The sequence below is a fragment of the Ziziphus jujuba genome, chromosome 2 (assembly GCF_031755915.1).
Source record: "Ziziphus jujuba cultivar Dongzao chromosome 2, ASM3175591v1".
In the NCBI taxonomy this organism is placed as follows: domain Eukaryota; kingdom Viridiplantae; phylum Streptophyta; class Magnoliopsida; order Rosales; family Rhamnaceae; genus Ziziphus; species Ziziphus jujuba.
The window spans coordinates 11,470,913-11,487,526 of NC_083380.1; the positions used below are offsets into that span (position 1 = coordinate 11,470,913).

A 16,614-nucleotide genomic window follows, 5' to 3' on the forward strand; every position below is an offset into this window, starting at 1 on the left:
GTTTTATGAATAGTTTTATTAAGCTGTGATAGAAAATAAAGGTAGAAAATAAAGCAAAGACCATCTATAACATCCACCGCTAATGCAAAGTCTGCTGAACATGCAGTGTCAATAATTTCAATATTTTAATATATTTTTCTTTCATTTTTTATTTTTCAGCCTTCAAATTTTTCTATCTTCTTCCTTGATTGTTTGCTAAAAATTTCTTCTTCTTCCACTATTTTTTTTTTTTCCTTTATAAAACACAAAATCCATTGTTCTAACATCATCATAACCTTCAATTCCATCACAGATGAACAATACCCATCACACATGAAGAAAAAAAAAAAGGTTGCCGTAGAGATCGGGTTGGGGAAGAGGCATCTAGGTCGTCAAATTCGCCTCCGTCTTTGCTTGGGTAGGTTTTGGGCACTTTGTTTGGTGGGTTTGTAGTGAATTGAAGGTTTGGGGTTTTGGCTTTTAGTTTAAACTGGAAAGAAAATAGATTTGAATACTGATCTAACTAACGTTGCTCTGGCTGGTAGGAGGCAAATCGGAGCCAGAGATTGAGCCTGAACAGCAGGTAAGGTAATAGCCAAAATGGTAGAAAGAAATCCCCAGGAAATAATGTACTTTTATTTATTTTTTTCTTTTTCTCGATAGGTTCTTCACACGTTTGCTTTGAATATTTTTTTGTTATTATTATTATTTTTTTTTAAAGAAAGGGAGCTGAATAAAAAACAAGGAATAAAAATAATAAAAAAAATAAAATACCAATCAGCTAAAATATTACATATCATCGTACCATTCCATTTTAAAACAGAATTAATTGGCAAGGAGTTTTTAAAAACATTGTCAATAAATAAATATTATGCCACATATATATTAATATTTTCTATATTTTAGATCGCATATATTTTAATAGATAAAATTATTAAAAATACTCTTATAAATTTTCTAGAAAGATAAAATGAGAGCAATAATATGTTTATCTTCCTTCAACAGAATTTTCTTCTAGTATAACAAAATATATTTTCACTCTTTTTTTTATTTTTTTATTTTTATAAAGACAAATTTATTCCCTTAAAATCTGAGTTCAAATTTTTGGTTTTATTTTTTATCTTTGGGGTATTTCAAATTGAATTACAGAACAAGATTATGGAATTGATCTATACTTAATTCTGTTTCTTGTACAACCGAGTGGATCTCGATTTAGGAATGGAATGGAATGATTTTTTTTTTTTAAAAAAAAAAAAGAAGAAAAAGTCTCCTTTAGAAGCTTAATTTATAAAAATTAAAGTCTCCTTTAAAAGCTTAATTTATAAAAATAAAGTTATACAGGAATTCCTACATCTCCAATTTGAAAAGAGTAAATTTAAAGTGTCAATTTTTTTGGGTTAAAATTTTGATATCTATGTAATTTAGCCCATTTTTAACTATTTTGCGTGTATATTGATAATATCAATTTAATGATTATTAAAAAATTATTTTATAATAGATTATCAAAATTTTATTAAAAAATTTTGATATTTGCAATACTATTCATGTGAAAAACATAAAAAAATATTTATTAGTTTTATTTTTATAAAAACCTCCAATTGTTTACCTCTAGGATGCATTTTATTTTATTTATAGTTAATAATGTTTTAGGATACCCTAACTTTAATAAATAACATATTGTATTTATCATATTTGTATTTTATTGTTTTATTCAATTTATATTAAATTTAAAATATTATTAAAAAAATATTTATTAAATAATATGTATTAGTATATTTGTTGGTTTATTTATATAATTGAAATATGAATATGAATAATTAAATTTTTATAAAAAGTGAATAGATAGATGAGGTTAATTTATACGGTTATATATATATATATATATTTTGTTAAATAAACTATTTAAATATAAATTATTTATTTTTTTTATCTTTCATATAATTTGAATTTATATTTTTATTAATACAAATAAAAATATTTTACTATTAAAATTAATCCACTTCATCATGCAGTTATATATTTGATAAATAAACAGGATAAAATTAAATTATTATCCAATTTAATATTAATATATTAAATTGATGTGGATGGCAATGGTCTGTTTTGGCATTTAAGTAATTATTATAAAAAAAGGGGATATTTATGTAATTAAATGCAATAAAAGTGCATCTGGCTGCCGCTAAGATTGGAACTTAGAACCCTACCTTGCCAGCCCATCGGGCCCGCCGCCGTTAGAAACCCTACCGGGATTTTAGTTGCCCTATAAAAGTACATTGATCTGGGAGATTTTCTCCTCCATCTGCCTCTTCTGGGAAAAATACACAGTTCATTCTTCACGATTCTTTGCAATTGTCTCTCAAAAAATAGAAAAAAGGGAGAAGAATTCAGAAACTTTCATGCAAAAAATTAAGGTAATATAGATTAGATCCTTCTACTTTACTACAATCTTCTTCTTCTTTCTTTTTTCTCTTCGGATTTTCACGTGATTTGTGACCAAGTCTGTTTTGAATGGTGTATTTAAGATTTTTTATTTTTTATGTTGAAGTGGGTGAATCCAAACCCATGATAAACAATTACTTCAATATTTTTGAGGCTTTTAATGCTCTTAGCCAAACTTCATATGAAAATGCTTTTAAAACTGATTTTAGATATTTTGAAATCACTCTAAGGTGCAAATTTTTATTATTTAAATACATATGATGTGTTTTTATATTAATCTTTGAAAAATATACAAAACTATTTCAATGTACATTAGTTTTTTTCCTTTTGGAATAATTTTATTTTATTTTTAATCTTGGATGAGGTGGAATTCTTTATTGCTCAAACTATAAATTTTTGTTAGAAGAAACAATAATTTTATAACTTTATAGTTGGGTTGTCAAATTTCATTTTATTATTTTTTTAAATTATCACATATTTTATACTTAGATTTAGTTTGTGGTTGTTTTTATTTGATTAGAGCTTCTTCTTTTTTAAAAAGAATTTTGTGAGAAGTTTTATTTTACTAATTTTAGTTAAAAGCTCTTTTTAAAGCCTAAAACTCAAAACAAGGTGGGGTTCCTCTTTCTATTTGAAGCCTGAAACTCAAAACAAGGTGGGGTTCCTCTTCCTTGCATATAGAAGTACAAGATACCACATTTGGATGGTGTAGTTTGACTGGTTGCTTTTGTCTTTTGAGATTAAAAAGCAATGATTGAGAATATTTGGATTTTTTTTAAAAGAGCTTTTACTCAAAACAAATGAAGTGTGGCTTATGAGATAGGTTTTTTGGTGTAATTAAAGTTCTGGAAAAGCAGAAGTAAAAGTTATTGTCCGGACATTAAAGCAAATAAGTTTTTTGTGATATTGTTATTTTGGGCCAATAACATACAAAAATCTTTTCAAGAAAAGAATATTAGATGGCATAACCTAGAGTATAAACGCTAGGTGTGCCTCCATCTACTCCTAACCTAATTTCATTGGGTTTTGAGTAGTTGTAATCCTTTTACTAGAAAACAAAGCTTCAAGCCTATGGAATGGATAAAGCAAGTGGCGATCTATGATGTATACGTTTTAGTGAGTTGTTTATTCGCATTAGGACAAATTTCGCCCATCACTTTTGAGATTTGATTTAAATACAATTTGATATATTGGAAGAAAAACAGCCTTATCCGTCTATTGTTTATTTACAATATTCATTCAGGGATTCAATTTTGTTGATTGACGAAATGAATTAGTGCACTATTCCATGTGCCAAAATAGCTTTATTATGGCTTCTAGTTATATTTTAATTGGATATTTTCAATTTCAAAATATTATGACTTCTAGTTAGTTTTAAAAGATCATCAAATGTTTTATTTGCATGAGAACGAATTTCGTCTATCGTTTTTGAGGTTTGATTTAAATACAATTTGATATGAGTTTTAAAAAAAAAAAAAAAAACCCTTTACATCAAATGTTTTATTCGCATTAGGACGAATTTCGTCTATTGCTTTTAAGGTTTTGACTTAAATAAAATTTGATATGTTTTAAAAAAAAAACAACTTTACTCGCCTATTGTTTATTCACAATATTCATCCAAGGATTCAATCCAGGGTGTGTGTTGGCAAGTTGAACTTGTTCATCGACGAAATGAATTTGAGTGCACTATTCCATGTGCCAAAACAGCGTTATTATGACTTCTAGTTATATTTAATTGGATATTTTCAATTTCAAAATATTATGACTTCTAGTTAGTTTTAAAAGATCATCAAATGTTTTATTTAATCCTTTGAATTAATATCATTAAAACCATGTATAGGAGTACAAATTATTTTAATGAAGCTATAGAGACACTTGTAATTATACCATATTTCAAGGGTATATATGAAATTAATCCAAGTAGATATAGAAAATGAACTAGTTTATCAAGTGATGTGGCAAAATGAGATGCTTTATTTATTTATATATAGTTTCACTTTTCTCTTTAGGACTCGTTTTGAATGCAAGTTTTTTAGACTAGACTTATTTGATTGAACTGCGCAAAATTTAAAATAACCCAATTGGAATAGGTTGGATTTAAAATGGTTTACTTCAATCTAAGCCAGTTTGTATTTTAATCTAAATGTTAATAGTTTATTTATGCATATTTAGGTTATATTAAATTTTTAACTGATAAAATTGTAACATGTTGTATTTGCCACATTACTTGGTAAATAAGGTGGTGAACCATTTGGTGTTTTGTTTTGAAAATTGAGAGCCAATAGAAATTTGGTTGTTGGGGATGGGAAAAGTATATGTTTTGGGATAGTTGGTAGAATGGAGTTCCTTTTAACTCATATTCTTAGAATTTATGGATTATCTAATGCCTAAGGATATCATGTTGAGGAAATATTTCATTTTGGAACCTCTATTCATTTAGAAATCTAAATGACCAAGAGGTTATTGAGGTTTCTAGCGATGGCTTTTGGAAACATAAAGGAAAAGGACGATACGGAGGTCTTTTGAGTCCTATCTAGACGTCTTACTGAGTCAATTGTTTTCGCAAAACCTTGAATTTAAATGCCCGCCCTAAGATAGTGAAAACAAATTGGAGGTCTTTTATAATGGGTTTTTGTTGGGTTGTTTTGGAAGTAAACTATTATATATTTGTCACTTGGCTTATTGTTTTTTATATATTGGATGTCTTCTAATCTTATTTCTTCAGTTACTTTATGTGCCCTTCATTTACTTGACATGTGTACTCTGTTGCATTCATATCTAATTTTTTATAGTGCTCAAGATGACTTTCATAGACATTGTGGATTTATCTAGTGGGGATGAACTTGTTGAGTTTGATGTAAAACCAGCAAAGTTAAAATCAAATTTGGTTGGGAGCATAATGCAACAAGAAGAGAATAATAAAGCCCGCCTATCTACGAGTCAAACATCAACAACTAAATGTGGAAGACAAGAATTTGATGAAAATAGGAGCCCAAACGCTTGGAGCACTGGTCATAGTAGCTCTAGTATGTTGGATCAAGCGCATTCCCCAGTGGATGACATAGGCCTTTCTTCCTCATCACCTATATGTCAAGCTCCAATATGTCGACAATTTTGGAAAGCTGGGAACTATGATGGTGGCCTTAGTTCTAAAGTCACACTTCAAAGTATTGTGCTATCTATGTTAGTTATGTATCTAAGGTGTTCATATTGGATTTTGTGTGAGTTTGTTATATATGTAGTTGGGTCTTTTTTTATCAGCTTAATCTTTTGGGATAAATGATACCTCAACATGTTATCATAGCCTTAGTGATCGTGAGATCTTGAGTTTGAACCGTAGTATCCTTATTTGCATGTGCACATGTAAGGCCCATGTGCATGGTTGGGCTTATACGTGGGTGGAAGTATCGATAATAAATTGTTTATGAGCTTGATAAACGTAGTTGAGCCCATTTCCTATCAGTTTAAGCTTTTGAGATAGATGGTTACTCAGCATGAAGGGAAATGCATGTTGTGTTGTGCTAATTTCAACGAAATAATATGCAGCCAGCTTAGTAGTTTGTATGGCTGAGAAGTTGTATTTCTATTAAATCCCTGTCATAGATTTTCCTGGTTTTACTACTTTTAAGAACATGTTCTTTTCAGCTTGATGGCTGTGACTTTCCATATGCTTAGGAAGATTGTCTTTGTTTTATGATATGATATGATATGTCTTTGTTTTCAGATGGGAAAAATTGTCTGCATGTTCATCCCATGTTCCTTCATTCAAATGCCACTTCGCATAAGTGGGCCTTTGGTGGTATGTTTAGTATTTAGTTTGTTTCATGATCTTGTTCTTCATCTATGTCTTGCAATCGATGAATTCATCTTACTGTTTTTTCTTATGCCACTTTTTCTCATTTATTTATTTTGGGAACTAATTTTTTCTCTTTCATTTGCTTGTTGCTTTCTAGCTGTCGCAGAACTGCTTGACAATGCAGTTGATGAGGTAACTCTAACTTAGTTCTTAGGTGTTCTTAATTGCTCATTGGTTTCTCCTTGTGGGTTGAAACAATTTGAATGGAAGGAGTGTGCATATGTAATGAGTTTACTTCAATGCAACATTTATAGGAATGTTGTTTATTTTCTGAAAGTTTTTGGATTATAGAGTTTACGTATGTGATCTTGGCCAGGATATTTGCTCCTTTTTTCCTTAGACTATTCTTTGGTTACCTACATAATGTTTAGTTCGATAATTTATATAAAATTTTTTTAGAAGTAATTGTGATCTCGTTTGGAGGATAGATGATTGAGTTTGAATGCCTTGGGATCTGCATTTTTTGAATTCAGATGTTGTTAATCTTGCTAGTTTCAATCAATCATATTATGATTTGCATCTGTATGCTTGTTTTTCTTTTTTTCTTTTTCTTTTTTTTTTTTTGACCCAAGTGTTTAATTTCAACCGATCATATTATGGTATGCATTTATTTATTTGTTTTTTTTCTGATTTGACAGATCCAAAACGGAGCGACTTTTGTTGCTGTGGATAAAATTTTGAATCCAAGAGATGAAAGTCCAGCATTGTTGATTCAAGGTGTTGTGTTTATGCAACGTCTTCTACCAAAATGTGATTTTTAGTATTGTTTATGGTTGTCATTGCTATATATCCATAGATATATGCATTGTGCTACACTGTATTTTGCCTAACTCATGTTTACAAAACTTTTTCTGCATCTAGATGATGGTGATGGGATGGATCCTGAGGCTATGCGAAGGTGTATGAGCTTTGGATTTTCAGATAAGAATTCAAATTCTGCAATTGGACAATGTACGGATTCTATCAATTGTAGTTGCAATATGTTCTGTTCTCTCCTTTGGCATTTTTTTTCATTGACTTCTAGCTTTCCAGATGGAAATGGCTTCAAGACTGGTACTATGAGACTTGGTGCAGATGTTATTGTCTTTAGCCGCCACCTGGATGAAAGGTTTGGCTTCAACCAGTAGTATTGTTTGCATTTTATTTAAATTTCCAAATTTCTTAGCGATTCACCTTGCCAGCTTTTATTCATATTTTGGCACATTTAGAGCATCTCCTATGGTGATCTCTAAAGCAGAGACCATCCTTTTCAAAGTAAAGATCATATTTCAAAATTAGATTACTACTTATAGTGTTCTCTATTTTCGTTTCTTATTTTGGACATTGTATGGAGGTAAATAGAGATAGTTGTAGATGTTAGGTAAATTGATACTTCATTATGAATATATTCAAAAAAATATGGGCTTGAGAAGAGATGGTAAGCCCTGCTGTATTTCTCTCCCTTATTTTTGGTCCTTTTTTTATTTTATTTTATTTTTTTGTTGACTTGGTTTTGAAAACAAGATAGTAGGATAATCTTTTGAAATGTCAGCCAAACATTAAGCATATGCTGTTATTTTCTTATTGCTGTAGATTATATGAAATCCTCATTCAAGAGCTTATGCTGCATTTCTTTTCTTTCCTTGTTGGGGATTGGAGGATCATGAGAGAAGGAATTAGAAGGATCTTAAGTGAGGCTACATTTGAAATAAAGAAATGATGTTTGGTTGACTTGATTTTATACAAGGGGACAGAGAACTCTTTTATGCAAAAGAACATATTATTTACAGTTCTTGGATATATTCTATGCATTCCTTAACTAAATACTTTTATATTTGTTTTGTTACCTACTGTTATAAATTACGTGAAATCCTCAAATCTAGGCTGTGCGCCCTTTCTAGATTTGTTGTGGGTTGAATATGGTGGAATTATTACATTGAGACATTAAAAAATATTGAAGGTCAAATGTTCTGGGTACTTAGGCCTCCAAGTTCTCTAAATATGTGATAAAGAAAAGAAATGGATTTCTTTTTCTCTTTCCTTTCCTATCCTCTCTCTTCCCTATATTAAGCAATAACATTATTTATTCCTCCTTTTATTGTACCTTGATCAGGATATTGACTCAAAGCATTGGCCTTCTTTCATATTCATTCTTGACAAGAACAGGCTATAACAGAATAGTTGTACCTATGGTGAGCTTCATTGCTGAAATTAAGATGTTCTCTCCGAATACTTATATAGATTCTTGTTTATCAGATTTTGCTACCATGCACAAGTCTTATATATTCTAAACCACAATGCCATTTTTCACTACATATGGAAACTCTGTTATTAGGATAAATTTATGATATACCATTGTAACTGCTTATGTACTATCTTGATGTTCTGCCCTTTAGAATCCAAAATGATCTGATTGAGTAAATGCTTTATAAACTACAGTTCCATAATGAATGGGTTTGTATTTCAACTTTAGTGATAAAGTTTGGTTGAGTTAGCAACATCTCTGATGTTAATGAGCACTGTGCCTCAATTACTTCGTGCATTTCAATTATCTTGTACGTTTTGGTTGTGGGTTTTATTGATGAAACCCAGACTGGTCTGAGGAAAAGAGGAATCAGACAATAAAAAAGTTGCCGGTTCATGCTGGTCTGATGGGGTCAAAATTAGTGGTAGTACCACCTTTAAGGGTCCTCTTTGCAATCCAATCTGCTGTCCTATTAAGAGTACGATGCACCCGGCTGGTATTCTGGTTTTTACTGTGTTTACTTATTTCCTCTATTAATATTTCATGTTAATTGCAGGTTGATTATAAATACAACACATCAACGGGAAGTTTGGAAATATTGCAGGGTAGGGAGCATTATATGTCTAATCTTTCCTTGCTGTTGAAGTGGTCCCCTTATTCAACTGAGGCAGAGCTTCTGAAGCAAGTAGGCTCTCATGATGTCTTTTTCTTTTCTGGTGACTTCCTGTGTTATTAGCACTCTATACCTAAATGCAGAATTTTCTTATTATTCTCTTTTATTTTTGTTAAATTACCAATCATCCCAAAAGTTTTAATGCTCATTGTAAGTAGCCCAATTATGTATGCCAAGCTAATAGTTTTAATGCTCTCCTTCACATCTAGAACATTTAGTCAATGGAAATTGGGTTTGCAGGATTTGAGCATAGGACTTGATAGATAACAAAGTTTTGATACTATGTTATGTTACTGCTGATTTCTAAGGCTTAAACTAATAGAAAGTGGGACCAATTATAAATATCAAGCTTTTATTATAATAATTTATTTCCCTAATAACCACATTGTAGGTATGTTTACAAAGTAGCTACTTAGAATTATTCATTGTTTTTATTTTGTTTGGGATTTTCTTATTTTTACTAGGTTGTCTTTATTTTATATTCCTTTTCTTTGTCGAACCAGCCTTATGCATAGGTTCTTTGTAACAGGTTTTTTAGTTTTAACATTGAATCATTACAAATAATGAAATCTTTGTTCTTTGTTCCCTCTGCTTTTTTCTTTACCACCCCTTATTCTCCAACTATAATCAGGATCTGCATCAAAGTTTCTTCCTGCTGCTTTTTGATTCATTTTTGTGAACCCAGTGTACAACATGCCAGCTGCTTTCTTTAGAGCATAGCTACTTCATTCAGAAGCATGTTTGATATTCATAAGTTTAATGTCGGACTTATTATTATTATTATTTGTTTTGGTTTAAATATGCAATTCTTTCAGTTTTTTTATGTGCATTTTTTAACCTTTCTGTTAGCTTTATCCTTTTCATGTTAACTTTGCAGCATGCATTCTGCCTATTAGTAGCATTTCTTGCAGAAATTGTGCGCTTTTGCACACGAGTCTGCAATAAAGCTAAGACCCCAGTACATTTGCAATATTGTATTCCTAGGTTAGCAATGCAACATCTTGTGAACTGAAACGGTAGCTTGGAAGAAAAAGGTTGAGAGATCCAGGCTGTAGTTGTGTTGTCTTTTGTACTGGTCTCTGTTTATGCGTTTTGCAAACATATATGCTTTATATTTATTTGTTTGGGCAGAAGGAGCTGGTGGAAATGGTCAAAGTTAACACATCTCTATGGCAAATGTGGGATACAAGAAATGCTATTAATTTTTTTCTTGCTCTTTAAACAATCTGATGACAGTTTATCAACTTGTGATCATACCATTCTTCTATTATAAAAATTCCAATTGATTTTTTTTGGCCTGAAATAACAGTTTGATGACATTGGATCTCATGGGACAAAAGTTATTATCTACAATTTATGGTTTAATGATGATGGGCATGCAGAGCTAGATTTCGATTCAGATCCTGAGGTAAACAATTTCCTTTGTTTTTTTTTGTTCCCCCCTCCCTCTCTCTCTCTCTCTCTCAGAAAAATGTTCTATGACCTGACCTCAAACTTGTTATCCTTTTTTAACTTGGTGGCAACAGGATATTTGCATTAGTGGGGATACAAAAAAATTTGACACATGTCCTGCTTGGATACCCATAAATGAACAGCACATTGGTAACAGATTCCAGTACTCTCTCCGGGTAAGGCTATGGAGGAAATTTTCTTTTGAATTTGATTAAGAAATCAAAATTTTCTGAGTGTTGTATCCTTTTGCTCCATAGGTATATTTGTCCATCTTGTACTTGCAGATACCGGAAAGTTTCAATATAATACTGCGGGGGAAAGTTGTTGAGCACCACAGCATTGCCAATGATCTCATATTTCCAGAATGTATCTTGTATAAACCTCTAACTGGAGAGGTTGGTTTGACTGAATCTTTAAAAACTCCTAGTTTTGTTTGACTTAAATTTTCATTTAATAAGTTCTGTTTTGTCTAATTATCCTCTTGGGCGCTATGGTACTCAAGACACATATACATATAGAAGTTTACGATGGTAAACAATCTTTCTAGCAAGCTTTAACTATTATACTCTTTCTAGCAAGCTTTAACTATTATACTAATCCATTGAATAGAAATTTGGTTGTTGTTTGAGTTATTGCTGTTTATATGTTAAGTGGCTTTGCCGTGCAGGGTCAAGTCATTACTACTATTGGATTTGATAAAGAAGCCCCTCTTGTACAGATCCACGGATTCAATGTATACCACAAAAATCGTTTAATTCGAGTAAGTATTTTCAGAAATATCGACCTTCTATTGGCATTTTGGCTGTGTGTGTGTGTGTTCCATTTTGCTCCATGATATGTTTGGTTTATGTTACTAGCACTACTTGTTAAGTACAGCTAATTTGGTGGATCACAAATGTTAGAGATTAACTTTGTATATTAACAGGAACATAGGTGTGGATAGGACTCCACAAATATAACCTACAGCTTGAATTTGTTTTGGGGGGGGTGTACCTTGGATGACTTTTTCATTGTTTATCTGTTGGCCAAGGCGTTTACTAACATTTTCACATTAATGACTGGGGAGAACTTTAGAATTTTTAAAATAAAATAAACTGTCCATATATTTTTACTTATCCAGTACTATTATTTTTGCAATATTATTTTGGCTTCAAGTAAGGCTTCTACTCTACAGTAGTTCATCTCCCCTCTCTCTCTCTCTCTCTCTCTCTCTCTCTCTCTCTCTCTCTCTCTCTCTCTCTAACTTTTATGTTTTAAGAGGTTGCATACTTGTATTTGCCTCATTCTCTTCCTTTGCAGCCATTTTGGCAGGTCTTGAGGTATACACAAAGTAAGGGGAGGGGAATTATTGGTAAGAAACTGTTAAAAGCTTGTTTGGATTCTTTTTTTTTTTTTTTTTTTCCCCCAAGGTTGCAGAAAATTGGTCTCACTGGTTTATTATTTCATTTTCAGGTGTTCTGGAAGCAAATTTTATCAAGCCAACTCACAACAAACAAGATTTTGAAGCAACTTCACTTTTCAGGAAACTTGAAGTTCGCTTGAAGGAAATGGTAGGCGAATACTGGTGAGCTATTTGTTCTTCTATGTGTCGTATGCAAACAATTTTGTTATTTATCTATTTATGCTATAAATTGTTGTCCTGCTTGTTTGCCTTTCTCGTAACCTTGCTATGTCAGTATGTCTATTGCACTGGCTGGCTCTTAATACATCTAGGGGATTTATGTAGTATTTAGATAGCGTTGATACTTCAATTGAAATTAGTTTTATTTTTTTACCAATGAGTGAGGTCCTGTGTAGGGTGCTGCAAAGCTCTATTCTTTTGTTTTCTCTTATTTAGTTTTGTGGCTACTAAACATAAACTGAAAATGCCTCCATGTTTAACATTATTGAAATCTGTCAGGGATTATCATTGTGGATTAGTTGGGTATCAGCAGTACAAGAAGCCTAAAGCACCAACTAAAGCACAAGTTTCAAGTGGTGAACAACCAATCATAGCACAAGCTTCAAGTGGTGAACAACCAATCATAGCACAAGCTTCAAGTGGTGAACAACTTTTCCCATTTAATGATGCTTCCACTGCTGTTTGTGCTTCAAAAGTGGCACTTGAGAGACCTGAACAATCAAATCCCAACTCCCAAAGCAGATATGGGCAAGGTAACTATTTTAATCGTTTCAGCGTTCATGGTAACCACTAGTTCAATACTCATGGCTTGAGTTAAAGCAGGACAACAGCTGAAAAGGAAGGCACATGGTGATTTTGTGGAAGTTGAAATGGTGAAAAGGCAGGGAGTGAAAGAAGTCAATGTGGCTGATCCTGGCCAGAATCAGGGTATTCAGGTCTGTGTAGGCAGCATACATAACAATTTTTGCTTTGGTAAATCACATTATCTCCTCCTTAGTATTCCCAGAAATTTCAGAGACATCCACTAGGATTTCATTTTTGTTGCACTTTTTTGTTATACATTGTAAATTAAATGTATTGAAGGTAGGAGAGTGCAACAAAAATGAAATTCAAGGGGAGTTTTCAATAATATCTAGGAGCGTGGAGGCATACTCTGCAAAACTTGTAAAATAGGGGAGGTTAATTTAATTTATCCCTTGCAGTGCTTCCACGTTGTCCATTTCAGTTCAAAGCTTGTTGACCTCTTTCTCTGTAGTCAAGTTCAATTCTTCAAATTAATTCAAATGTGATAGAAAGCTCCTTAATCAACTGTCTCCTGTCTTGTTTTGTGCATTAGGGAAAGGCATTTTTTAAGTACTATTTTATAAGCCAACACACTTATTATTATTGTTATTATTATTATTTTTTTTCCACCTTTAAAGATTATTATACAGCATTGTATCAAGTAATTAGTATTTTTAATTAATTTGCTTCCATGAATTAGTTTTCCATTCTCTGTTATGCCTAAATTATCTCAACTTTTGCTCTTAACAATCATTATGTGGATTTGGTCTTTTTGTTATGCCCTTTTGTAGCTTATGAATACTAGTGGACAACAGCTGGAAGACCAAGAAACCATGCCTTTGATACAAGAAAACAAGAAGCTCCGTGCAAAGTGAGTTCATGATTTATGGTTTATCCACATTTTACCTGCCCATGTAGTCATGTTTGTTGTATGAAGGATCTGTATGTTGTGAACTGTTTTTTCAGATGCTTGGAATATGAAAAGGAGGAGGAAGAACTTCTTCTCAAGGTAATTGAACGGTCATCCTTAATTCTTATGTGATTTAAAATTTTTGCAGCTTGGTTCTTAATAGTCAGACATTTTTTATATTGATTAATATAATCCTCAGATATTCTGAACTCATTGAACATGTTCCAAAGATCCTACTATGGTTTTTAGTGTTTGGGCTCTATATTTATTACTCTTTTGCATTTATTCATAAAACAAGAGAAGAAAAACTTCTGTCCTTTTGGAGGCAATCAGCAAACAACATAAACAGGAAGAGTGTAAATATCTTTGTCTTATAAATGGAGTCAGTTTTTGGGGATTTACAGGATATCTTTTGCATAATCTGTTGTAACGAACTACTGTTTGAATGCCTTAGAATTTGTTCATAGAATTTGTTCATTTCAAACTCTGTGAAACTTAAGTGCCCCTGCCACAAAATTGCCTCCTCTAAAGTACTTAGGCAAAATTGTGACCACCATAGAAACTAAAGTATTATGTCACTTCGGTCAAGTTAAAGCATGTTATTGGTTACAATTTTGTAATGCAACAAAGCGAGAAGTGTATTCTCAGAATACTCCTTAGCTATTTAGTGAAAGTCACTGTTATTGTTTTTGCAGGTGAGTCAACTTAACAGTGAAATAAAGGAGGTTGAAAATGAATACTCGAGGCTGTTGGCTGAATTTCAGTCCCTAGAGCCAGCAAAGGAGGAAAAAGGTGTGTAAATATATTAACATCTTTGGGTTAAGTTATATATACATATATATATATATATATACACATATTTTTGAAAACCACATTGTATTGATAGCTTGGTGTGACCAACAGTTCGTCAATCACCAACAGGATTTTACAGCAGATCGGTTCTTGAACATCCACCGGGATTTTATAGCAAGATGAGTTGATTGCAACTGAAAACGTGGTTAATATGATATATATATATATATATATATATGGAAAATCAGGCTTCATCTGTACAAGCTATGCCTGGTGATTTTTGACATATACACGGTGCAAATTGTTTCTTTATGCGAAACCAAATTTTCAAATTTTGGCACAGCTAACATGAAAAATTTTCATTGTACAAGCTGTGAACTTATGTGCAGTCAAAAGGTTCATTTTTTTTGTTGCTGAGCATTCTTGGTGTACAAAGTTACCATGTAATCAAAGGCTCACTTTCTTGCCCCCAACTTTCAGTGCAGAAGTTTGCCAAACTGTATATGCAATCAAAGATTCATCTTCATTCATTTTTATTCTTTTTCTTCCTTTTAGGCTTTTTTTGGAGTTGAAATGTTTTAGGAAAATGGGAATGAAAACATTAAAGATTTAGACTTCTTTGTTGAGAAGAGAATAATAAGAGAGAAATAAAACTGGAACATATTTATTTCTCTTTTCTATGGAAATAAGTTAAGAATATTATTCTATTCTCTCTTTCATCAAGGGAATCAAACAGATATTTAAAAAAAAGAAAAAGAAAAAGAAAAAGAAACACAGAAAAAAAGAACATGGTTATTTACAGAGTAAGAAACCTGAATGTTCTGGCACAAGAAACACTTACATTCACGTTTACAGACCACTTCAAATTTTGCTCTTTTTTATTTTTCGGAAGAAGATGATTTCAAGGACTACTGTTTTCCATTTGTGGTGTCTTTAGGTTTAGGCTCCACGTATCCAATTTCCGCAGCCCCACAACGCCGAGTAAAGGTGACAGAAATGATAAGTAACAAAATTTTGTACTTTTTATACTTACTTTTTGGTGAGATAAATATAGAGAAACGGATAGGGTAATGATCTATTTTGGAACATATTCATGTTTTCAATAAAAGATGAATCCTATTGATTGATAAATGCAAATTGTATTACCTCAATTGATAATTTATAAACTTCGGGTGTGAAAGAAAAGTGACAATTTTTTAACATTTACTATAAAATAACCCATTCATTAGATGGTCTTGATATAATATATAAGAGCACATCTAATAATACTGTTTATTAAGAGATTTCTTTTGTCATAGTAAAAAATATATATATATATATATATATATATATATATAAAAACCTTTTTTAATGAATGTGTATAAACATCCTAAACACAGTTAGAATGATTTTCTATTTATGATAGCTAATTTATTCAAAAACTATAACAAACTAATTAAATATTTAATTGATGGTCATAAATAGTTTTTATGTAGTAGCATTGAAAAACTATTTTTCAATTGATTATGTATTTATACAGTAAAGTTTTAATCTGTAAAACTTTATATAATAAATTTTTTTAAAAAAAATCTTTTATTAAAAAGTTAATAAGTATTTGGTTGTAAATAAAAAAGGCTGTATTAAATACTTAATGAATTTTCATATAAACTAAAAAGTTATATTAAATGCTCATTGAGTTTGCATATAAGGTAAAAAGAAAAAGCTTTTTAGAGAAGTATAAAATTTGAACTTCTCTAAAACAGTTTAAAAAAGCTGTTTTTTTGTTCAATAAATACTTGCTGACTGTTGCCAAACATTATTATTTTTTAACAAAAAAGTTTTTGGCCTTCAAATAAAGCTTTTAACCTAAAAAAAACTCTGTCAAATAGACATTTAGTAGATTTAGACAATTACAATTTCTATATCTATATAGAACAATGCACATTCACCATTGAAAATACTTTAAAATTTTATAATTTATACTGTTTGGTTTTTTAATTCCTATATATTATTTAATCTTTTAAAACTAAATATATAGTTTATATATATATATATATATATATAGTTATTTCCTTCTAAGGGGACTTGGTCTTCCTCTTCAATTTACTAAAAAAGGATGGGAGAT

General features: G+C 31.1%; 1 protein-coding gene across 16 annotated transcripts; it reads left to right on the forward strand.

The window, feature by feature from the left end:
• Positions 1-67: 67 nt before the first annotated feature.
• Positions 68-15,046, forward strand: LOC107418383 (protein MICRORCHIDIA 6). 16 transcript variants are annotated; one of them, XM_060814380.1, is made up of 23 exons: positions 68-89; positions 293-397; positions 525-567; positions 5,251-5,585; positions 6,143-6,217; positions 6,372-6,406; positions 6,913-7,024; positions 7,136-7,225; positions 7,307-7,382; positions 8,367-8,445; positions 9,055-9,183; positions 10,481-10,579; positions 10,698-10,799; positions 10,881-11,018; positions 11,291-11,383; positions 11,923-11,974; positions 12,076-12,187; positions 12,524-12,777; positions 12,848-12,960; positions 13,600-13,679; positions 13,775-13,817; positions 14,414-14,510; positions 14,605-15,046. In XM_060814380.1, the coding sequence occupies exons 1-23, from the start codon at positions 83-85 to the stop codon at positions 14,691-14,693; spliced, it is 2,358 nt and encodes a 785-aa protein (XP_060670363.1). In that variant the 5' UTR covers positions 68-82; the 3' UTR covers positions 14,694-15,046. The 16 variants fall into 16 exon arrangements, with proteins under 16 accessions (XP_060670363.1, XP_060670365.1, XP_060670367.1 ...); XM_060814382.1 differs by having other exon boundaries at positions 14,622-15,046; XM_060814384.1 differs by having other exon boundaries at positions 14,640-15,046.
• The last annotated feature ends 1,568 nt before the right edge of the window (positions 15,047-16,614 follow it).

Coding starts and splice junctions, on each gene's coding strand:
- LOC107418383 (XM_060814380.1), top strand. Junction 11,384..11,922: donor ACAAAAATCGTTTAATTCGA/GTAAGTATTTTC, acceptor CTTCCTTTGCAG/CCATTTTGGCAGGTCTTGAG. Junction 11,975..12,075: donor TAAGGGGAGGGGAATTATTG/GTAAGAAACTGT, acceptor TTTCATTTTCAG/GTGTTCTGGAAGCAAATTTT.